Below are 24114 nucleotides of genomic sequence, written 5' to 3'. Positions count from 1 at the left end.
GAGGCAAAGCACATCCAAGCTACAGCAAGTTCCAACAATTGATTCTGGATCGACCATAACAAATCATGCTATCGGATAAACCATGTGGCATCACTGGCCATTTATCTCCAAACAGTGGGGGAATTTCCACCGCATGAAGTACAGCTCATAATCCAAAGGAAGAGGACTTCAAAGATGATAAAAAGAAGTGAGAAGAATAAAAAAAAAAAGAGAAAGGAGGGGAGAGGGGGATAATGGTAACAATTTTTCTGACAGACGAAAAAAAAACTTCCACAATAGGAGGGGCCAATGGAACCTGAATCTCATTAAAACGGCCAGCTTGAATGGACGTTCTCGAGGATAAATGGCTGAAAAAGCTCCTAACCAAAGAAAAGAAGAGCCGAAAAGAAAAAACAACATTTTTGATACCCCAGTTCCTCAGACTATATCTAAAACCATTGTGGATGGATCGGAAAAGGGAACATGAAGAGAAGCTCCTTTACTGCAGAACTCGCAACAAAACCTGACTATTTTGGCAGAAACCTCTATTCTTGGTGATGAACGCATTCATTGCTTGAATCTGCGAGGGGAAGTTCACAGTCGCCATCTTGATTGGATCCGGGTTTGCTGGCCTGCAAATGCATTAAAACATGAGGGGGGCATAAAACCAATGTTTCTGGAAAATTTCAGCCACGCTCAGTTATTACCATTACTTATAAGCCGCTTTACAATGTCATTATCTCATGACTTTAAATTTTAGACCTATAGTTCCATCTTTAGTTTTTCAAAATCCTTTATTTCACCATTTAAATTGTTCATGCAATCACCACAAAGATAATGAACTCTTCCATTTAGTGTGCCTCTCATACTTTGATGCTATGATGGCACTGCTTAATCGGTCTGTTGCCACCATTAGTACATTTTTGTTCATGCAAGGATATATCTCAAGTACTACTTCAGCCTTGCTGCCTTAGGAGAAACGAGAAGATTGTGTGAACTTGAAATTGCTAATTACCCTCAGAATTCCTTGCAAGGAAGGGGTTAAACACACTCATCTTCCTCATAACCCACGCAAAGGTGCAGCCAGATATCATGACCATGCTTCTAACCCACATAGCTCAGGTTAGTTGGAACCAATGGCATAACATCGCCATTCAACAAAAAGTTATGGCATTTCTTAGGAAGAGCAGACTGATAATATGGATATCTACTCCAGCTTAAGAATATGGATATCTTCTAACCCACAATCTTGCTCTTGCCATGTCAGCAAGAGCAAGATTGTTGACAAATAGCAAGAATTAAGACAAATGACTGAATATTTAGGGAGTGGTGCCAAAAGACATTATTGTTTGGCACTTGGATTTCATGCTTTCCATTGAAATTTCATACGCTGACATGTCAAATGAAGATTCTGTCTCATAAATCCCTCCAAGATAATCTCTCTCCTGGATAGGTGCAGTATGCTTTGTAGGAAATAGAAAATTCTTAGAACAAAGGATTATTCACACAACATCGATAAAAGTAACAATAATCAATAAAGAAATCATCTCTGAGAAAGGTTGTTCTAGTTTTTTATCAAGCAAAATACTTTACAGAGAGCTATTTGGCTAACCTGACCATCATCTGAATGGAGGATGCATCATATTGACATCCGGACATAAACCGTTCCACATCATTTGGATTAGCAGAGAAAGGGATTCCTTGCAGTAAAAGCTAACAAAGACAAATGAAATCAGCTCATATCAATTCCCACATGTTTTCATGTCACTGATTAACCGCATAAAGAGAGCCTATCTCCAGCAAACAAAATGCACGAAGAACAAACTAAAGCAATCTCTGCTTTTCACCAGCAAATTTCAAGTCCCAAAGAGAGCAACTCCAGCACCAAACCACTCAGAAATAACGAACCAACAATTCACTTAATGGACACATATGCACAAAGGATGATACCACATGTAGCAAATCTATCCCACGGAAATTATTTAATGAATCCCTAGAAGCTCTGTATCCTTTGAGTTTTAACTATATCTCATACAAATCACTTAGCACAACATGTAAGAACATGTTCTACTGATCATATCATATAACAAAGAATTATTCAAGTTCCTCATTTCAATTTCGACCAAAAAAAAAAGTTCCTCATTTCAATGACTTCAGTTAAAGACATAAGGAAAATCAAGAAATTGCAAAGATTTAATCAAGCACATGTACTAAACAAATATAGTTATATGATTGAAGAACAAACACTAGAATTTCTTAAAATAGAGAGAGAGGTACATGAAGAGCGCACCTGCATGCCAATCATGACAGTGAACAACATACAATGATAAAGCAAACGAATAACAAGTTAATCAAGGAAGAAAACTAGAGCCTTAAAGAAAAGAAAAAAAACTAGAGCCTTACATATTGGTTTTAGCTTAATATGATTACCTTTCACCAAAAAAAAAAAAAAAAAAACTAGAGCCTTAAAGAATCAAACTAATTCTATCACTAGATTTATTTGCCCCTGCATCACACAAGTGAATGCACAATTTTCAATTCAAGTACAATCAAATAATTTGGTTAACCTGGATTTATCAAAATACAGGCTCTTTTAGATAGTAAAAAATTATGACTTTTTTTTCCCCCTCATAATGTAGCTTCCAAAGAGCCTTAGATTATCTACTTAAATACTCAAGGCACAAAATAATCAAATTTCCCCCTCCCACATGTGTATGAGATAGTCTATTGGTTTTAGTAAGTGAGATATTTAACAGCTGCACTCTTCTCTCTATTGTACAATATAGAAAAAATCAATATGGTTTTGGATTGCAATATGTTGGCTTATGCTATGAAACATTAAGGAATGGTATCAATATGCCTTCATGTCTCATTTCTCAATTTTTATATGTAGTTTTATGTCTTATCCGTTGGGTTTTTCATCTAATTAAGATATGATCTTTGAGAAGTGAAAGATTCAAAACTAGACCTTGGGGCTAAGAAACAACTTTTTTTGGTTGAAGCTATTTCTTGGAAGCTTGTGGAAAATAAAATGAAGGAAAAAAAAAGTTGGAAGTAGGAATATGTGTCATTCAATGAGAGTGCCGCATGTCAACTTCTCAATAGGCTTCTACTATGCACATCAATATAGGTAAGTTTAATTAAATGTCTCTTTCTCTTGTTTCTAAATTGATGCTTCAGCTTACCGTTTTCCCATCATAATTCATGAGAAGATCCCACTGCGAACGATCAGCCTGGGATGCAAGAGTCAACAATTAAACAAAATGCCAAAATCATGAAAAATATTAAGGACACTTGGAAAACTGACATCAATGAGAAGAATTACCCTCTCCAATTTGTACAAGCGACCCTTCCTACCAATCACCTTAAAAGCCTGATCAAATTGAAACCGAGACGGAAATTGCACCATCCTGAATGCAACAATAATATAGATGAAGATGAACATTTCAAGCTTTGATATATAATCCCCTCAAACACAATGAAAGAACTCATGAAGGATTGGAGAGGATCTGTGGAATCACTCAAGCTGCCAAAAGAGGTGGCAGAGTTCAAAAACTGTCCTGTTCTACCCCCACATACATCCAGATTAACCTAAATGAGGTGTTTGACTGACCAGTGTGCAACAAAAAAGGACAAGGTATTTGCATCTTTTAGTTTGTAGATCGTACCAAAACCGAAAGTATAAGTACAACAGAGAGAAACATTACATTCCCATGGGGACAAACATCCGGTTGTAGTTGAATCTGACATCATCCGGGGTCAGGTTACAACCTTCAAGCAGGTTTACAATATCAGTCTTCAAGGTGTGCCTTGACATTCCAAATAACTTTGCATAAACAGGACCTGAGGGAGGGAGCGCCGAGTATTAGTAGAATGAACCAAAAACACCAATCGGAAGCATTTGCACGTCCAAAGTCCAATGACACGTTGCATGGATGAGAGGAATAATGAGCTTAAACACTCAACATCCATTTTCTCTCAGAGATTCAGAGAAAACGTGACGGAAGACAAAATTTATTTTTAAATAAACAAGCCAAATTCTAGGAAAGGCTCGGTGTGTTTATTGAAATAACTAGGCCGCACTGCAAATTTACCCCTCATGAATCCAATCTTTTCCCTCCTAAAGACCGAGGAACCAAAACCACCACCAATTTCAATGCGAAAACTCATCGAACCGATCAATACAAATCCAAGGAGGCCATTATCAAACCGCTGTCCAGATAGATCAAAAGGCAAAATGGAAATCAGACGAGCATAACTTTGACCACTCCATCTCATTGCTTCTAAGAAAGCTAACTATTTGCTTGAATGTGCTCTGTTTCTAATTCCTTTCTCCATTCAAAACTAAACACGCCCGCACTTGCCACTCGTCACAACGGAGGCATAAACCCTAACGCAGACGCGAGAGCAGAGAAGACAGAATCAACCACGACGGGGAATGATCGAGACGTAATCGAAGATAAAGAGCACGTGAAGCGACCAGTGTTCGGAGGCCGAAGGAACGGATCGGCGGACGAGTCCTCCGGCTGGGCCGGCTGCTCCGGCTCCGTCGAGAAAGGCCGCGGCGCGTCCCGGAGAAGCGAGGGGAGGCCTCGGGCGGCGGCGGCGGCGGCGGCGGTGCCCCCCCTGCTCCGGAGAGCGAAGGTCGACCTGATTGCGCTCTGGAGCTGGTTCATGCTCGACGCTTCGGGGGAGGAATCGGATCGACGGAGGTCGCTTCGGGTTCGAAGGAGAAGAAGACGATGTGCAGTAGGCTAGCAGTGGCAGCTGATGAAGCTGCTCGAGATGGTTCGGACGCAGAAACAGAACCGGCGGGTCGGTCCGGGTCGGTCGGGTTCTCTTTTGGGTCCGAGCCATATTATTTTAACGACGCTTTAGCCAAGGAGAAGGGCTCTCGACGTAGCCGTTAAATGCTGACGTGTCACCGTAGGTGGCATCCTACGTGGCAATTTAATTACAAACCTGTTTACGAAATTTTGGAACGAATGGTTATCTGAAAAAAAAAAAGGAAAGAAAAATCTAGAAAAGGGAAATCAGACATATGATGAGTCTATCAAATATATTGAAAAGTGACGAAATATTATGTGTGAGCTACTATGTGTATTTGAGTGTGTAGACAAAATATTTGTAAGTTCTAATATTAATAACTGAACGTCCATCCTAATGAAGATTTTTTAAGGTTGACTCGGGAATATGATTTTGTTAATGATATGGGAATATGATGGATGAAATGGTTAGAGTAGGACTATTCTTCAACAATTTCCAACTCCCCTTTGGATGTTCAAGACATAGCTTGCATGATCATTAAGTTAAAAAAAAAAAAAAAAAAAAACAGCAATTCACGATATACAACATGGGAGAAGTTTATTTTGAGATTTGAATATGTTGCGATAAGCTCATAGTTATTTTGAAACTCACACGTCTTAACCCAACTTTAGTTTGATTATTTGTTTTGCATTTATTAATTCTCCTATCATACATGTCAAATATCAATGACCCGAGTTATCGATATAAATAAATTGATAGCTAAGACGAAAGGAAAGTTGGTTGAGTAAACATGTCATATTTATGTGCTTAAATTTTGAATGGTAGGGTATACAATATAAAAGACCCGTTATCAAACGATAGAAAATAATATTTTAATACCCCTTTTGATGTTCAATTCAGGGTGAAGAGAAATAACATGTACATAAATATATATATATATAAAATCCGTATATAAAATCCGTTATCAAGCGATGTAGAATAATTTTTCCCAAAAAAGAGAGTGAGATTATGACTAAGCCCGTGTGGAATATTTAAAAGCTCTTAAAAAAATCAAGAGAGCCTGATTATTGGCCCTGCGATCTAACTTGAGCGGGTCCATGCGGCCCATCCGTTTCCATGAGTTGAGCCCAAGCTGGGTAGCCATTGGCGGATCACGAATTGTATTTAAGAAGGGCCTTTTGTGTTGATGACTTGACGTGGTTGGTCGGTCCATGGGCTCATACTAGCGAGCGAGGACAGATTGTTCTGGTTATTTATAAGATGTTCGAGCTGGACCCGAGAAATGATCCGGCAGATTTTACGAGGAGGAGTTACATTGGTTTGCATGTTAAAGCAATTAGCCTGGTCTAATCCTGGAGTTCTATATTTTTCCCTCCAACCACCCATTTGGTTGGCAGGTTACGAGCTGTGAGGCTCAGAGGGCCTTTTTAATTTGCTGGAAGTCGATCCGGTGGGCCTGGTTCGAAAGCAGCCCCGAGGCCATTCTTGTTCCGCCAGCAATATGATCGACGGTAAAGATGGGTCTAGTTTATATGATCTATGAACTTTATGGTGTGTTTTCCTCTCTCGATGTCTCACTACAGGGAATTTTTGAAGGAGAAAATTGCGGGACTCGTGAGCTTATTGGATAGAAATAGTAAAAATTGTCAAATCAACAGCAAAAGAAAAAGTTGTGGCTCAAGTTCTTGTGGAATCTGAGTTGGATCAGAGCCCGCAGAATACGATAAGTCAAGGATGTGTTTGGACAAGTTGGAGATGGACTTGCCTGGAGACACCAGTACAATACTGGCCATGTTCCAAGCACCTGACTCACTTCGAGCGGGTAACTCTGCCTCACGCCAACCCTCCAAAGCATGTGTTGTTGTTGTTGTTGTTGTTGTTTTTTGTTTTTTATTTTTTTAATAATAATAATAATAATAATGATAATAATAATCAATTTTCAGACTTATTTCACTCAAACGCACGAACACAACTTTGTGAGACTTCCTCTTAGGATTTTCTAACGAAACTTGGTGACAAAAACAGGAGAGCTTGTGAGGATTTTTTTTTTTTTTTTTGGTCGGGAATGATAGATACTTTCATTCATGAAATGCGAGACTTACAAGAAGATAATAGGTAAGATTCCAAACATAAAATCTCCGAAAGAGCTGGAGGAGGGAAGGACCTCCAATTTTGAGGTAGTAAAAGTTAGTTCGGTGCAATTTCGCAAGCATATCAACTGCTTTGTTGGCGTCCCGTGAGCATTTAACCATCGTCGTCGATGTTGAGCGAGATAGCAGGCTTGTACATTACTCTATAATGGGCTTCACCTACCAAGGAGTCTCAGCCCGGCCCATAATACTTTGGTGTGCAGTTAAGCAATCAGTTTCGCACTCCACTCCTCTTTGTTGTACTTTACCAAGTTCTGTTTCTCCCTCGTGTAGAACTGCTCTGAACTATAGAAACTTCAGCCCATGTAGAATCGCTAGGGTTTCAACTTGAACAGGGGAGGAAGCTCGGACCTGCTGCACGAAGCCATCAATCACTTGCCCAGCGTGATCTGGCAAGATGCTGGCGATTGATCTGGCCTGTTCGCCTTGTTTCCATGAGCCGTCAATGTTTAACTTCAACTGTCCTTCCTTCAGCGGTCTCCAACGGTTCGATGAGTGCAGATCTGAAGTCTCCATAGCTTCTTTTTTTTGCCATATGCTAAAATTTTGAAGATATGCTTGCGCCAGGTCAACAATAGTATTCGGTTCCGATTTTTGAGCTCTGAAAATTGAGTTGTTGCGGGCTTTCCAGACAAACCAAAGGATCGTCACCAGTAGCTCCTTCTCAGATAGGTTCCTTTTTTCTTCAAACCTGTCCATGAGCCACTTATTAAAGCGGGATATACTATTAGGTTCACACTTGAGTCTGACCCGTGGATCTGTCCATATTTCCTTCGTCCATTTGCAGAGAAGAAACAGGTGCTCGGTAGTCTCCAAATGGTTGTTGCATAGCGTGCAAATGGGATGAGGTAATACATTTCGTTTATAAAGATTCTCTATTGTTGGGATTGCATTATGACAAACACTCCATCTAAAGATGCGCATCTTTGGGGGAATAGATAAATTCCAGATCTTTGTCCATAGGGTTCGGGGGGTTGAAATGAGGTTGATGCTTTGTCTTTGGTCTGTTGTTGTGTTGTATGCACATATTTTGTTGTATCCGCTTTTCACCGTGTACTTTCTCGACTTGTTGCCTTGCCATACTAGAGTATCTTCCTCCAAATTAGGATTTAGCGGGATAGAGAGGATTTCATTTGCTATTATGTTTTCAAAGTGGTGCTGGACCTCTGCTTCTTTCCATCCCCTGTTTATTTCATTTATTAGTTCAGCAAATGTTGTGGGTTCGTCTCTGTTAACCGGGCCCCCTATCACACCAGATTCCAGCCATTTGTCATCCCATATTTTGATTTTCTTGCCATCACCTACTCACCATTGGACCTCCTTTTCAATAGCTTCTCTTCCCACCAGAATGCTTTGCCAACCCAATGATGGACGTTGCCCATTTCCTGCTATCCACATATCTCCATTTGGAAAATAGACTCCTTTAAGGATTTTGCTCCATAAGGCTGTGGGGGATTGAGATAACCTCTAGGCTTGTTTTCCCAGCTTTGCTTTGTTGAAGTTTATTAAATCTCTGAATCCAAGCCATCCTTCATCCTTTCTCATTTTCAAATCTTCCCACTTCTTCCAATGCAATCCTTTGCTGGTTTCATTTTGCTTCCACCAAAAGGATGCAATTCAATCGATTTACATATTGAGATGGAAATTTTAAATATCGACATAGCATATTGAGGAAGTGCTTGGACTACACTTTTTATCAGCGTTTCTTTTCCTGCTTTGGACAGAAGTTTCTCTTTCCAACCCTCCATCTTCATATTTACTCTGGCTAGGATTCATGCGAACATCTCTTTTTTTAACCAGCCCTAATCTGTCGGGATGCCAAGATAGTTCCCTGTCTTGTCTATGATCACCTACTCGCCATTGGACCTCCTTTTTAATAGCTTCTCTTCCCACCAGAATGCTTTGCCAACCCCATGATGGACGTTGCCCATTTCCTGCCATCCACATATCTCCATTTGGAAAATAGACTCCTTTAAGGATTCTGCTCCATAAGGCTGTGGGGGATTGAGATAACCTCTAGGCTTGTTTTCCCAACTTTGCTTTGTTGAAGTTTATTAAATCTCTGAATCCAAGCCCTCCTTCATCCTTTCTCATTTTCAAATCTTCCCACTTCTTCCAATGCAATCCACTGCTGGTTTCATTTTGCTTCCACCAAAAGGATGCAATTCAATCGATTTACATATTGAGATGGAAATTTTAAATATCGACATAGCATATTGAGGAAGTGCTTGGACTACACTTTTTATCGGCGTTTCTTTCCTGCTTTGGACAGAAGTTTCTCTTTCCAACCCTCCATCTTCATATTTACTCGGCTAGGATTCATGCGAACATCTCTTTTTTAACCAGCCTAATCGTCGGGATGCCAAGATAGTTCCTTGTCTTGTCTATGATCACCTACTCGCCATTGGACCTCCTTTTTAATAGCTTCTCTTCCCACCAGAATGCTTTGCCAACCCCATGATGGACGTTGCCCATTTCCTGCCATCCACATATCTCCATTTGGAAAATAGACCCCTTCAAGGATTCTGCTCCATAAGGTCGTGGGGGATTGAGATAACCTCTAGGCTTGTTTCCCCAGCTTTGCTTTGTTGAAGTTTATTAAATCTCTAAATCCAAGCCCTCCTTCATCATTTCTCATTTTCAAATCTTCCAACTTCTTCCAATGCAATCCACTGCTGGTTTCATTTTGCTTCCACCAAAAGGATGCAATTCAATCGATTTACATATTGAGATGGAAATTTTAAATATCGACATAGCATATTGAGGAAGTGCTTGGACTACACTTTTTATCAGCGTTTCTTTTCCTGCTTTGGACAGAAGTTTCTCTTTCCAACCCTCCATCTTTATATTTATTCTGGCTAGAATTCAGGCGAACATCTCTTTTTTTGACCAGCTCTAATTTGTCGGGATGCTAAGATAGTTCCCTGTCTTGTCTATGATCACCTACTCGTCATTGGACCTCCTTTTCAATAGCTTCTCTTCCCACCAGAATGCTTTGCAACCCCATGATAGACGCTGCCCTTTTCTTGCCTACCACATATCTCCATTTGGAAAATAGACCCCTTTAAGGATTCTGCTCCATAAGGTTGTGGGGGGATTGAGATAACTTCCAGGCTTGTTTTCCCAGCATTACTTTGTTGAAGTTTATTAAATCTCTAAATCCAAGCCCTCCTTCATCCTTTCTCATTTTCAAATCTTCCCACTTCTTCCAATGCAATTCACTGCTGGTTTCATTTTGCTTCCACCAAAAGGATGCAATTCAATCGATTTACATATTGAGATGGAAATTTTAAATATCGACATAGCATATTGAGGAAGTGCTTGGACTACACTTTTATCAGCGTTTCTTTTCTGCTTTGGACAGAAGTTTCTCTTTCCAACCCTCCATCTTCATATTTACTCTGGCTAGAATTCAGGCGAACATCTCTTTTTTTGACCAGCTCTAATTTGTCGGGATGCTAAGATAGTTCTCTGTCTTGTCTATGATCACCTACTCGTCATTGGACCTCCTTTTCAATAGCTTCTCTTCCCACCAGAATGCTTTGCCAACCCCATGATGGACGCTGCCCTTTTCTTGCCTACCACATATCTCCATTTGGAAAATAGACCCCTTTAAGGATTCTGCTCCATAAGGTTGTGGGGGATTGAGATAACCTCCAGGCTTGTTTTCCCAGCATTACTTTGTTGAAGTTTATTAAATCTCTGAATCCAAGCCCTCCTTCATCCTTTCTCATTTTCAAATCTTCCCACTTCTTCCAATGCAATCCACTGCTGGTTTCATTTTGCTTCCACCAAAAGGATGCAATTCAATCGATTTACATATTGAGATGGAAATTTTAAATATCGACATAGCATATTGAGGAAGTGCTTGGACTACACTTTTTTATCAGCGTTTCTTTTCCTGCTTTGGACAGAAGTTTCTCTTTCCAACCCTCCATCTTCATATTTACTCTGGCTAGAATTCAGGCGAACATCTCTTTTTTTGACCAGCTCTAATCTGTCGGGATGCTAAGATAGTTCCCTGTCTTGTCTATGATCACCTACTCCTCATTGGACCTCCTTTTCAATAGCTTCTCTTCCCACCAGAATGCTTTGCCAACCCCATGATGGACGTTGCCCTTTTCTTGCCTACCACATATCTCCATTTGGAAAATAGACCCCTTTAAGGATTCTCGCTCCATAAGGTTGTGGGGGATTGAGATAACCTCCGGGCTTGTTTTCCCATTACTTTGTTGAAGTTTATTAAATCTCTGAATCCAAGCCCTCCTTCATCCTTTCTCATTTTCAAATCTTCCCACTTCTTCCAATGCAATCCACTGCTGGTTTCATTTTGCTTCCACCAAAAGGATGCAATTCAATCGATTTACATATTGAGATGGAAATTTTAAATATCGACATAGCATATTGAGGAAGTGCTTGGACTACACTTTTTATCAGCGTTTCTTTTCCTGCTTTGGACAGAAGTTTCTCTTTCCAACCCTCCATCTTCATATTTACTCGGCTAGAATTCGGGCGAACATCTCTTTTTTTGACCAGCTCTAATTTGTCGGGATGCTAAGATAGTTCCCTGTCTTGTCTATGATCACCTACTCGTCATTGGACCTCCTTTTCAATAGCTTCTCTTCCCACCAGAATGCTTTGCAACCCCATGATAGACGCTGCCCTTTTCTTGCCTACCACATATCTCTATTTGGAAAATAGACCCCTTTAAGGATTCTGCTCCATAAGATTGTGGGGGATTGAGATAACCTCCAGGCTTGTTTTCGCAGCATTACTTTGTTGAAGTTTATTAAATCTCTGAATCCAAGCCCTCCTTCATCCTTTCTCATTTTCAAATCTTCTCACTTCTTCCAATGCAATCTGCTGCTGGTTTCATTTTGCTTCCACCAAAAGGATGCAATTCAATCGATTTACATATTGAGATGGGAATTTTAAATATCGACATAGCATATTGAGGAAGTGCTTGGACTACACTTTTTTATCAGCGTTTCTTTTCCTGCTTTGGACAGAAGTTTCTCTTTCCAACCCTCCATCTTCATATTTACTCTGGCTAGAATTCAGGTGAACATCTCTTTTTTTTTACCAGCTCTAATCTGTCGGGATGCTAAGATAGTTCCCTGTCTTGTCTATGATCACCTACTCGCCATTGGACCTCTTTTTCAATAACTTCTCTTCCCACCAGAATGCTTTGCCAACCCCATGATGGACGTTACCCATTTCCTGCCATCCACATATCTCCATTTGGAAAATAGACCCCTTTAAGGATTCTGCTCCATAAGACCGTGGGGGATTGAGATAACCTCTAGGCTTGTTTTCCCAGCTTTGCTTTGTTGAAGTTTATTAAATCTCTGAATCCAAGCCCTCCTTCATCCTTTCTCATTTTCAAATCTTCCCACTTCTTCCAATGCAATCCACTACTGGTTTCATTTTGCTTCCACCAAAAGGATGTAGTTCTCTTTTCAATCGATTTACATATTGAGATGGGAATTTTAAATATCGACATTGCATATTGAGGAAGTACTTGGACTACACTTTTTATCAGCGTTTCTTTTCCTGCTTTGGACATATGTTTCTCTTTCCAACCCTCCATCTTCATATTTACTCTGGTTAGGATCCAGGCGAACATCTCTTTTTTTGACCTGCCCCAATTCGTTGGGATGCCAAGATAGTTTCCTGTCTTGTCTATGATCGGGACTTTGAGTTCTTGAGCCAAATTCCTCTGAAGATTTAAAGGACAGCCTCTGTTGAAGCTTACTCCTGATTTGTTTAGGTTGATTGTTTGACCCGTGGCAAAACAATACTGGTTTAAGACAATTGTTATGTTTTGACATTCTAATATAGTTCCATCCAAGAAGAAAATAGAATCATCAGCGAAAAGTAGATGTGATAGAGTAGGGCAATGTGAATGCAGTGTTATCCCTTTTAGACTCCCGTCTGCCATAGCCTTGTGCATTAATCATGATAGCACATTCGACACAAGAATAAACAGATAAGGTGATAGATGATCTCATTGCCTTAATCCCCATGATGGTGTGAAATATTCCATAGGCTCCCCATTTACTTTCACACTAAAAGTTACTGTTGAAACACATTGCATTATCATCCCTATCCATCTTGTATTAAATCCCATTTTCAGCAAGCATTCATTTAGAAAGTCTCACTCCACTCTATCATACGCTTTTTACATATGTAATTTCAGAATGGCTTGGAACTTCTTTGTTCTCTTCTTGATTCTGAGCTGGTGGATAACTTCTTGAACTATGAAGATGTTGTCTTGAATTTGCCTCCCTTGTACAAAGGCACTTTATTCAGAAGTAATAAGTTTTGGAAGCCATCTTTTTAATCCGTTCACCAACACTTTAGCAATGATTTTATAGCTAAAATTGCATAAGCTGATAGGTCTGAATTGGGTTATGCTTTCTAGATTTTTAACTTTCGGGATGAGGGAAATATGCATTTGGTTTAGGGTAAGGTCGAAAATACCTATTTCAAAGAACCGCTGTACTAATTGAAAGACTTTAGTTTTGAGTTCCTCCCAATAATGCTGATAAAATTGCACATTTAACCCATTGGGACTCGGAGCTTTGAGTGCACCCAATTGGAACACCGCTTCTTGGACTTCTTTAATTGTCACATTTTCCATCAATTGTGTGTTCATTTCCTCATTTACTGGACTGGGACACTGGTTTAGGACCGGCTGGAAGTTCCTTGGGCCCACAGTTTCATAAAGTGTTTGATAGAATTCCAGGATTTTTTGCTTAAGCATATTCTGCTCCCTACACCAAGTGTCGTCATTTATCTTCAGCACGGTTATTTTGTTTCTCTACTTTCTCTGTACTGTGGTGGCGTGGAAATACTTCGTATTTTTGTCTCCCCATTTAAGCCAACTTATGCGCGCCCTAAGCCCCCAATACTTTTCCTCTTGTCACCATAATTTTTCAATTTGATCCACCACCTGCTAGTATTCCTCCTTGCTATTGCTTTCAGGATGTCTATTTGTTTGGTCTGTTAACTGCCGCTTTAACTCTTTTATGCGTGTGGCTACGTTTGGGAACTTGTTTTTGCTCCACTTTTCGAGTTGTTTTGACACATTATGCACTTTGGCTATGAAGCTACTTTCGTTGAAGAGACTTCCATCCCATGTTTGCTTGATGATCTCCCTACATTCTGCTTCTTCCAATCAATATGCTTCGAATCTGAATTGTTTTTTTCTTTTTGGATTTTCAGGGTGAAGCACAATAAGGAGTGGGCTATGATCTGAACCAATAGTTGGTAGAGCCTGGACTTCAGCATCTGAGAAGGTCACTCGCCAGTCCATGGTACATAGAGCGCGATCTAATCTTTTTTTAACCAGTTCCTCTCCATCTCTGTTGTTGGCCCATGTATAAGCACATCATTTACTGTCAATATCAATTAGAGAGCAATCATTCAATAAATCTCGAAAAGCTGCCATTCGGTAGTAATCGGCTGCCCTTTTTCCTACCTTTTCCCAAGCATATAAAATTTCGTTGAAGTCCCCCATACAAATCCATAGAAGTGTGTTTTGTGCCTGAATTTCTCTTAATTGATGCCATAAGAGTAGTCGCTCCCCATAATTGGTAGGAGAATAAAGAAAAGTTATATGCATATTGCTACCTACATTCGGATTATAACAGTCAACATCAATGAAGTTGTTGTTGCTGGAAATCACTCGTAACACCACATCTTCATTCCATATTAGTACTAAGCCTCTTGCGATCCCTTTTGGATTATTTACAATTTTATTAGCAAATTTTAGACGTTTTACCACGCCCTCAACCATCATCTCCTCGTTCTTTGTCTCCATTAAAAAAAACCATAGTAGGCCTTTCGAGAGCTACTAAGGTTCTCAGCTCTTGGAACGTCAGAGGGTTGCCCAGCTCCTGACAATTCCAACTAATGATATTCATGATGTCTTCGGTGGCTTATTAAGGCTAGCCACCAAAACCCAATCGTTTTCTTCGTTTACCATATGAATAGGGGTTTCCAATAGCTCCATATCATCAACAAATATTAGGGCATTTTCTGCTAATCACCTCTGTTTTTAGTTTTCCAGGTCTTCAGAAGTTTCATTCTGTTGCTGTCTTCTAGCTGAAAGTTTGCTTTGGGAAGATCAAGACACATAATATGTTTCCCTTTATCTTTTTTACTTTGGTCTATAACCACATCTTCTTGGATATAATCTGAAGAATAACAGTTTGGTCTTTTCTTGTTGCGAGTAGCAGTAGCCCTTGTCTTCGATTAATTTCTCACGCCCCTTTCCATTTCATTTTCTGTCGCATGTGTTTCCGAGATAACTTCATCAATTTTTGAATTCGTTTCTAATTTTCCATAGAAGGCTTCCCAATGAGGGTTGTGGTCACGTACCTCCACCTTTAACCAAGGTCCGTATTTCCCTATCTTATTTTCTGCCCATTTAGTTTGATCATAAGGGATTTCCTCAAAATTGGTGGCATAGCGGCCAATTCTCCCACATGAGTAGCAATAATGTGGAAGTCATTTGTACTTAAATTTCATCCATAGCTTTTTAGTCCCAATGTCCAATATAGCTCCTGATTTTAAGGGTGAATTCAAATCCAGCTCGACTCTCACCTTTCCTGCTTTGTGTGGTCCATTCCCGTTAGCCTCCATCTGTATCTCTACTACTCGGCCCATTCTTTCGGCCAAATCAGCAACCACATCCTCTCTAAACCACCCTGGAAGTATCCCTCCCATTTGAACCCAAAAGGCGTAGCAAGAAAACTCATAACAGTGCTCTGGTATTTCTGGCTCACATTGCTTCAGAACTAAAATGTTATTTGTGAAAGACCATGGGCCTGTTTTTAGAATTCTATCTTTATCCTCTTCAGACTGGAAAACGAAGGAGAATAACCCTGATTCTTTTTGCAGACAAGCAACTGATTCTGTTTTCCATGCCTTTTTCATTGTGTTAGTAAAGGCTTGGAAATTAACATTAGGTTTAGAGAACAACTTACCAAAGAGAGTAAGATTGCATTCCTGCCTTTTAGTAGGAGGAATTTCGGTGGAGACCTCAACCACATCACTTGCTAACCAAAGAGAACCTAGGCTTTTACATAATGCTGATAATCTCAAATCATTATCGCTCTCACCTTCCATTTTTCCGTTGTATAGGGGCTCGCTTTTTTGTGATTGTATTCCGCAAAAGTGCAAAGGTTGGAGTTATCGATTTTGCTGGTGCTATAAGTTTTAGGGAGTAACGGTTTGGGGTTAGATTGAAGGGGGCTCTGTGGGGCTGGTATGGAAGAACAGAGAATGCCATTGCTATCAATTGTGGGGAAAAGTGTGTATAATACGGTGCAGTTGATGGAGAAGAAGGCCACTCGGCTTTGGGTCATGGGTGGTTTTGTGGGTTGCGGAGGGGAACACTCGGTGGATTGCGGAGGGGAAGGCTTAGTGGATTACGGAGGGGAAGGCTCAGTGGATTACAGAGGGGAAGGCTCGGAAGAGAGAGGGTTAGGGTTAGGGTTCGGGAATCAACTTACCAGATTTAGAGTGCCTCAAAGCCATCCGGAGAGAGCATCGAAGCCAGAATCATGGTGGTTTCAGAAGTCGATTTGTGCAAGCAGCCATTGAAGGCATGGAGGAAAGCTCTGCCCTAAGGAGAGAGAAGCTCTTCCAATGAAGAGAGAGTCGTACCCGAATGGCTCTGACCGTATCTTGAAGTTCACATGTAGCTTGTGAGGATTTGATTGTGTTAATAATTTATATCTAACAACGCTTTCATCTAACAATTTAAGTGTTTGGAATAGCCTGTAGCAGTCTCAAAGAAATTTACGTCTACGAACTTATTTGACCATTGCACAATGTTCTAAAAATTTAACTTATTAGATTAAGGCATACTTCAATATTGAGATTCAAGGAAACATACGAGTGATTGAGCGATTGATTGCAGCTATATAACTTAGTGGTTAATTAATCGTAGTTGTCCAGCTTGTGGAGCAATTACCATCACTTGAATCGAATCACGTAAATCTCTAATGTTCTTCATTATTCCTAATTTATTTGCTTATTTCCATCCACTTGAGTTCCATATTTAATTGCAAGATAAGTCAACTTTCGCTAATTATGAAGTTAATGTAATATCTCATGAGAGCTCGGAACTTACCTGTTTAATGTGTTTTTTTCACAATAGATAAATGTAACTACACAGTCACTCCAATAAATTGGTAACTTATAATCTTATGCAAAAAGGCCAAATTAAACATGATGTTAGAAGTTGGGATGGCAAATGGGTGGGTTGGGTCGGGTATGGGTTTGGTCGAAAATGAGTCGACCCATATTTGACCCATTTAACTCGTTTTGACTCATATTCTTGTAGTCTAAATCTAGTGACCCATACTCGATCCAACTCATATCCGATCCGACCCGACCCGTATTGCTAAAACCTATTGAAAACCCACTTATGTTATGTGCTAATTGGATTAAAACTTTAAATTAAATTAAAAAATTAAAAACAAAACCTATAAATTGAAATATGTATTAAAAAAAAAATTAGACAAATTTAATGGAAATTTTTTATAATTTTTTAAAAGTATTTTTAAAAAATCGAATTTTTAAAATTTCTAAATATAATTTAAAATTTTTAATAATTATATTTTCTTTTTCTCTTTTCTTTTTCTTCTTCTTCGGCCGTGGCGACCGGCGACAAGCAAGATCGAGCTCGTCGGTGTTGGGCGGGGCTTGATCTGGCCGATCTGGTGAGATCGAGCCTCGCCCGACACCGGCGAGCTCAAGTCTTGCCAATTCGGCGAGGCTCGATCTCACCGATCCGGGTGAGGCCGAGGCCCCGCCCGATGCCGGCGAGCTCAAGCCTTGCTAGTCGTTGGTGAGGCTAGGCAAAGCAGATCTGGTGAGACTCGAGCTTGCTGGTGTCAAGTGAGGCTCAAGGCCAAGGCCTTGCTCGACGCTGGCGAGCTCGAGTCTCACCAGATCCGAGGAGGCTCGAGCCTCGCTAATCGTCGATGACCTATTGGCGAGCTCGAGCCTCGCCTCGCCTGTCATTGGCCAGTGGCTGGCCGTCGCCTTGCCGGTCGTTGGTAAGGAAGGAAGAAAAAGAAAAAAAAAAAAAAAAAAATTGAAATATGAAAAATAATTATACTTTCGATTTTTTTATATAATAAAACATTTTTATGAAGTTAAAAAAGGCCATGGATTTAAATTTTAAAGTGGATTTCCTAATAACTCATTTAGATCCATTTCTTTTTGTGTTTTACTTTCTCAAATCAATTTCTAACTCATATTTAATTTTCACTTGATTCATTTCTAACACATATTTAACTTTCAATTAACCCATATATGACCTATATTTAATTTTCACTTGACCAATGTCTTCATGATCCCATCTAACATTTATCCCAGTGACCATATCCCATCCCACCAAAAAGTCCCGATGATTAAATGCAGCCTTAAATTTTTTAAACCATGTGGAAATTGGTAAGGGCAAGATCAAAGTCTCTAGTAAACACATTAAAGAAGAGGGCATTTTAATTAATAGGATTAGATTGTCAAAACCCAACAGATAAACGGACCATCTTGTAATTGGGTTATGAATCTCCCATCTATTATGTTTGATTTATTATGTTTTAAAGTTTAGACTTGTATGCACTAAACTTTTTTAAGTGAATGGTATTATACTCTTTTTCAAAAAATAAAATAAAAATCAATGGGATCCAAAGGAATAGCCACGCCTCGGAGCACATGGGTTTATATTCCCTTGTGCTTTGGCCATGTGTTGAAATGCTGCTTTCGGCATATCCGAGGGGGATTCTTTGATATGCGTGCGTGAGCGGTTTTGGTGGGAGTTAGATAAACAACGGCGCTTATATGCACACGCGTCCTCTTCGCTTTTTCGCTCCTTGTCGTTCTCTCCATCAATGCGGCTTTTACTGCGCACGTCTTCTTCCGGGGGAGGCGCTACTGGACTGAAAGTCCACATCTCCGTACATCGAGCCCGTCCCGTCCACCCTTTTTTTCCGCGATCCACGGAGCGCGCGATCGGCATTTGCGAGTTACTCGCGCGCGTGGGTGTCCGCGGCCCGCTTGCGCGCACTTATCTTCGGAAAAGGTGGTGTCGGGAGAAAGGCGAGAGAGATAAAGGAAATACTGGAAAGAAAGAAGAGGTGGGGAAGGGAAGAAGTGAGGCCAACCTCTCGTGGGACTCATGGCTAGAAAGTGGGAACTTTTTTAAAGTTCGGTTTTTTGCTATATGGAAAGAATAACTCCCTTCCATCAGATTTAGATTTATTGGACCTAAATGATTCCTTTAAAGGCTTCGTTTAGGTTCTTTTTCAAATCTCGAGATCTCTTAGATATAGAATAATGGATAGATATTGCCAAAAACAAGGCAAGAAAAAGATATTATTTCAATTAGGAATATTAGACGTGAGGGTAGCGACACGTTAGAATAAGAAACGCATCCGTGAAGGCTGCCGTCCTTATACATCAAATGAATAGGCCAATAAGGCTCTTGTGGGAGTTTCAGCTCCTCTATAAGATTTAGAATCAATGGCGCTGGAAAACTCAAATTGTTACATGTATACTAATTTATCCCAACCCGATTTTTGTATTATAAAATTTCCCAAACTAGTATGTTCATGCCATATTTACCCCAAACTTGTCATTTATGTTTAGTTCTTATATGATCTCTTCCCTTATATGATCTCTTCCACAAATCTACATATAGTGTTAATATCAGTTCTCATTTCATCTCAAATTAACATCCCATTTCAAAGTGCTTAAGTTAAGCCGAAATGATGTGATTCTATGAAAAGAAACCGACACAAAAGGCTCTTACCTTCATCGGTGATGGTGTTGGAGATCAGAAGACCGGAATCGGACAAAATATTGAGTTTCTTCGGATGATGAATCCTAATATAAGATCACGAACCAAAACAGAAGGTTGGTCGTCTTTGATGTCGACCGAGTCCAAGTTCCTTGAGCTTTTGAACTTGAACTTGATGTGCATCACCAAAGTACCAGAATGAGCAAATGCTCAGGAGCTGCTTAAGATCATAAGGAAATGTGTAATTAAAATGCACTAGTGGAGAGATTATGTGAAATTTTCAAAGAGGTTCTAGCACGTAAAGAGGAAGGGGAGACAGAGACAAGGGGGGTGCAGTTGTTATGAGGGTACTGGTTTGAGATTATTTGTAATACAAAAATTAGTTTAAGATAAATATGACATGGATATACTAATTTGAGATTTTGGTAGCATTAATCATATAACTTGTAAAAATAGTTGCAATAATAAAATAGTAAATGATTACTTATTTGTTTAGAAAAAAATCATTGATGCAGTTGCATTGATGTCATTATCCATATAGAAATGATTATATTAGATTATTCCATGAAAGACGTTGAAGTTGTGTAATTATAAATTATTTTTTTCTAATACTATAGGCCCAAAAAGTTAGAAAAGCAATGTATATTGCAAACAAACTTACTTGACAAATAGATGACAATACATAGTAAATAAAAGTCACATACTAAAGATATTGTGGAGCAAAATTTTTTTTTGCAAAGTTAAAGAACTAATCTCTTAAATAACAGCGGACATCATCGATGATGAAATAAAATGTGTGGAGCTTTTTAAATATTTTGCACTTTAATTAATTTTTTTTCGAATTTTTCTTCTCATTCATTTCATTTCCGCCTTATTTAATTTATGATTAACTTCTTCCTTTTCAATTTATTGGTTCCCTCATCAACAATTTCTAGGGTTTATCGTTCGAAAAAGACCTGAATCTCTTGGAGTTTCTTCGGCCGGCAAGTTGGTAGGTGTGTTTGCTTGTTGCTACCTATTTGAACCGACATTTAGTGATTAATTAGTGCGGAAGAGAAGTGTCAATCAAGTAAAGCCAATCAAAAAGTTGAAGGAAAAAGAACGTGCAGCACAAGTACAAGACCGGACCATGAAAGCATAGTCTATATGATCCATCCCTAGTAAAGAGCCGTCCCCAGACAACGCTCCCGTGCTCTCTTGGGTCGGTCAAGGCTCGAGCACCCTTTCACTTTTATTTAGAAACCCGAAAAACAGATTTGCGAGCCAATCAAGCACGCGATCATGCATGAAGACGACTACTTAAGCCGTACATTAATCACATCCCATCCAGGTGACTTTCCTCGAATCTTGAATTTGATGTTACAAACAACTCTTTTTTCTTTTTGTTATTTAAATTATTGTTTGCGTGTTGAGATAGTCGAAACATAGGACAGATGAATTAGCCCAGTAGGATCTTGCACTGGATGGGGTTGAGCTTGTACGTTGGAGCTGGTCAAAACGCGAAGGCGCTCTCAGCTGAATTCAACCAGCCAGGCATTATCTGATATATAGATATAATATATACATACGGACATTCGTTTATCTAATTATGTAGTTCATCATATTCATTGCGACATAGCTAACCAAATGGGATCTCTCAAAGCTAACAAACCCATTAATTTGATTAATTGAATAAATTGTTTCAATTAGAGGGCATGTTTGTTTCGCAAAATTGAATTATATAAAAAATAGTTTTTCTAAAAGTGATTACTCGTATCACTCGAAATTTCACCTCTAATAATATTTTATGTCTAAAAATATTTTGTGGATGATGAACATAAGTGAACTCGATAAGAAAACTCGTAATATTTGATAAGTTAGGATTTTAACTATTTGCAATTAATTTCATGGAAAATGAATTCCAAAGTTTGTTCGTGCATCGTACATATCATCTGACATCTGCGAATAATTCTTTGAACATGATAAAGTCGTAGCTGTTCATCACTTTTAAGGAAAGACAATATCTTTTGGGGTTTACTCGAGAAAGAGGTACAAAGGTACCCCATATCTACTCTTAACTATACACCGCCATGTGCATTTATATATAATTAATTTAGATACATCAGGCTTATTTTTTCTGATTTTTTTTTCTTTTAATAATAGAAAATGTTTATATTGCTATGCCTCCGGTTCTTCATCTTCTAGTGGAGGGTTGGACGCGGGCAGGTTGATTATAGCGTTCCTTTTAAGGTAAGCAAGTGAATGTCTTATCATTCGATGGATTTTAGAAGCAAGAAGGAAGAGCTGGCAACATCTGCTGAAACTTATTAATCACATGGATTTTGGGATCAGATTTGACATGATAATGAACAACCCGAATGCGCACTAGATCCAAAGATTGGGTTAGAATAAAAATGAGTTAACTCGGTTCTCAAATCATGTTGCTGGTTTTGGGATTGTGGTTTGATCCTTAATACGCTCTAGATCAAAGAGCTTGACTTGATTCATGAATGTTGGCTGGTACAAAGTAAACCGAAACTAGGGTATGGTTTGTGTGCACGCGTATATTTGGTCGAGGTGTATATTAACAAGTTCCCGAACCATTTCAACCTACTGGCATTAGGTCTCTACTTACCATTTGGTCCGCTCCAATTTATTTAAAAGTTGGTGACGAGGGTTCTGGCACAAAACCTACCGTGCGTTTTGTGTTAACTACGGCTATGAAATATGCTCGATAAGTAGTATGAAACATTTTTATTACGGCTTAAACTTCAGGCTCAAAGAGTCGTGTAGCGTTAAATCAAAATTTGTGTAATCATTACGGTTTTGGTCATGGGACAACAAGCTTGCGTCTCTTATCATTGTTTATCTAATGCAATCACTTCACACTCTTCTATTAATTCTCGTTTTAATTAGGTCAATCATACAATCAAGAGGAATTAATTGCTTGATATATATTGTGAGTCCAATTCTCCACAATTTAGAATTTTTGGATATAAGGTAGATACCATGAATGTCTTCCATAACTTTAACCTTCTAATTCAGTGGAAATAGGTGAAAGGCTATGGTTATTATAGATCACCCAGCTTTTTGGAGTGCATGATTTAAGAGTTTGATGCTGACCCAAGAGGACTAGTTTTGAGTTACACGTGTGAGTTATGTTAGAAAAATTTCGCGTTAGAATTAGTGTGGTGTGAACTGTGAAGCATTTACCACATCCAAGTTGGTTTATAATTTATTAGGTTAAACTTTTAAGTGGATGTGATTGTAACTATATATGTTGATGGGCTCAGACTTAGACTTCTTTTTGGCAATCTCTCCAAGTAAAGATGTGTAGCTTTTGTTACATGCTTCCAACAAATGGTATAATGCGAGAGCATTAGGCTCTATTGATCAAACCTCAAACTCCACTCATACTTCATCGATTGAATCGACCCATTCACTATTCATGCAAATAAAAGCCGAATTCAAGTTCAAAGATGAAGTTGTCAATTACATGACAACAATTGTCGATTCTCACTTTTCTTTCTTCTATCGCCATCGATTCACCTCAACTTAGTTAATCCTAGCTTTGATACCAATTATTGCATAGAAAAGCAATCGAACAATGAAATAGACAAAATCCACCCGTGGGCAGCTGCGTTGGTATTCGTTCTCTCCTGCTTCGATGTGGTCGAGAGTTCGAATCCCCGCGTTGCTATTGTGATTTAAGTGGGGGCCCTGGCGGTGGGTTGTTGGGCCAGTTTTCCCTGAGGTATAGTCGTCCAAATAGCTTCGGCGAGATTCGCCGGTGCCACCGGGTATCGGAGGGCCTTGTGACCCCGACTAGTGTAAGTGAAATGGGGCTCGGGCAAATCCTCGGTTACCAAAAAAAAAAAAAAAAAAACAATGAAATAGACAAAAAAAATGAAATAAATCGGATGCTAAATTTACATTGTTTGGTTGATGTGACATAATTCTATAGGGAAAGCGGTAAAAAATTTCATATAAATCAAGTAATACAACAGAAATTACAACCACACTTTAGTTATTTAAACACTTTTACACCCAATAACTTATACAATGTTTAGCTCCACAATTTCTCACAAAATAATTTCTCAATTTCACGAATAAATTCACCAATCTTACTCACAAGATTCAATTATCTTCGACACTAGAGCTCTGAGAGCGTAATTTACAAGACGTTGTCTCTTGAATGCTATTCACAAGAAGTAAAACTTCTCATATATTTACAAAAATTGGATCCAATATAGGAAACCACTTAATTAGGAAATCAACTCTAACTAAGAAACTTAATCAAATTAGGAATTTTTTTTTAATTTAAACTCAAGACATATTTTTAACAAAACTAGACCGATGATCCTCGACCAGGCAACCATATTGTTCCACTAGATCCTTTCATGATATAATTGCCAGTTT

The 24114-nt window shown here is 39.1% G+C and overlaps 2 protein-coding genes across 2 annotated transcripts; both read right to left on the bottom strand.

Annotated features, from left to right (window-relative positions):
- Positions 1-56: 56 nt before the first annotated feature.
- On the bottom strand, positions 57-4802 carry LOC104426514 (hypothetical protein). Its single transcript, XM_010039591.3, has 6 exons — positions 4460-4802; positions 3687-3822; positions 3305-3389; positions 3165-3212; positions 1592-1692; positions 57-611 (listed from the first exon to the last, which is right to left on the bottom strand). Exons 1-6 carry the CDS (start codon positions 4653-4655, stop codon positions 479-481), a joined length of 699 nt encoding a protein of 232 aa, XP_010037893.2. The 5' UTR covers positions 4656-4802; the 3' UTR covers positions 57-478.
- Positions 4803-15410: 10608 nt separating this feature from the next.
- LOC104427907 lies at positions 15411-16031 on the bottom strand. The gene has a single exon (XM_010040917.2). It carries the CDS (start codon positions 16029-16031, stop codon positions 15411-15413), a length of 621 nt encoding a protein of 206 aa, XP_010039219.2.
- Positions 16032-24114: the final 8083 nt, after the last annotated feature.

This window comes from Eucalyptus grandis, chromosome 11 (assembly GCF_016545825.1).
Source record: "Eucalyptus grandis isolate ANBG69807.140 chromosome 11, ASM1654582v1, whole genome shotgun sequence".
In the NCBI taxonomy this organism is placed as follows: Eukaryota; Viridiplantae; Streptophyta; class Magnoliopsida; order Myrtales; family Myrtaceae; genus Eucalyptus; species Eucalyptus grandis.
The sequence above is the reverse complement of the archived record's forward strand: the minus strand, read 5'-3'. Positions and strand labels throughout refer to the sequence as shown.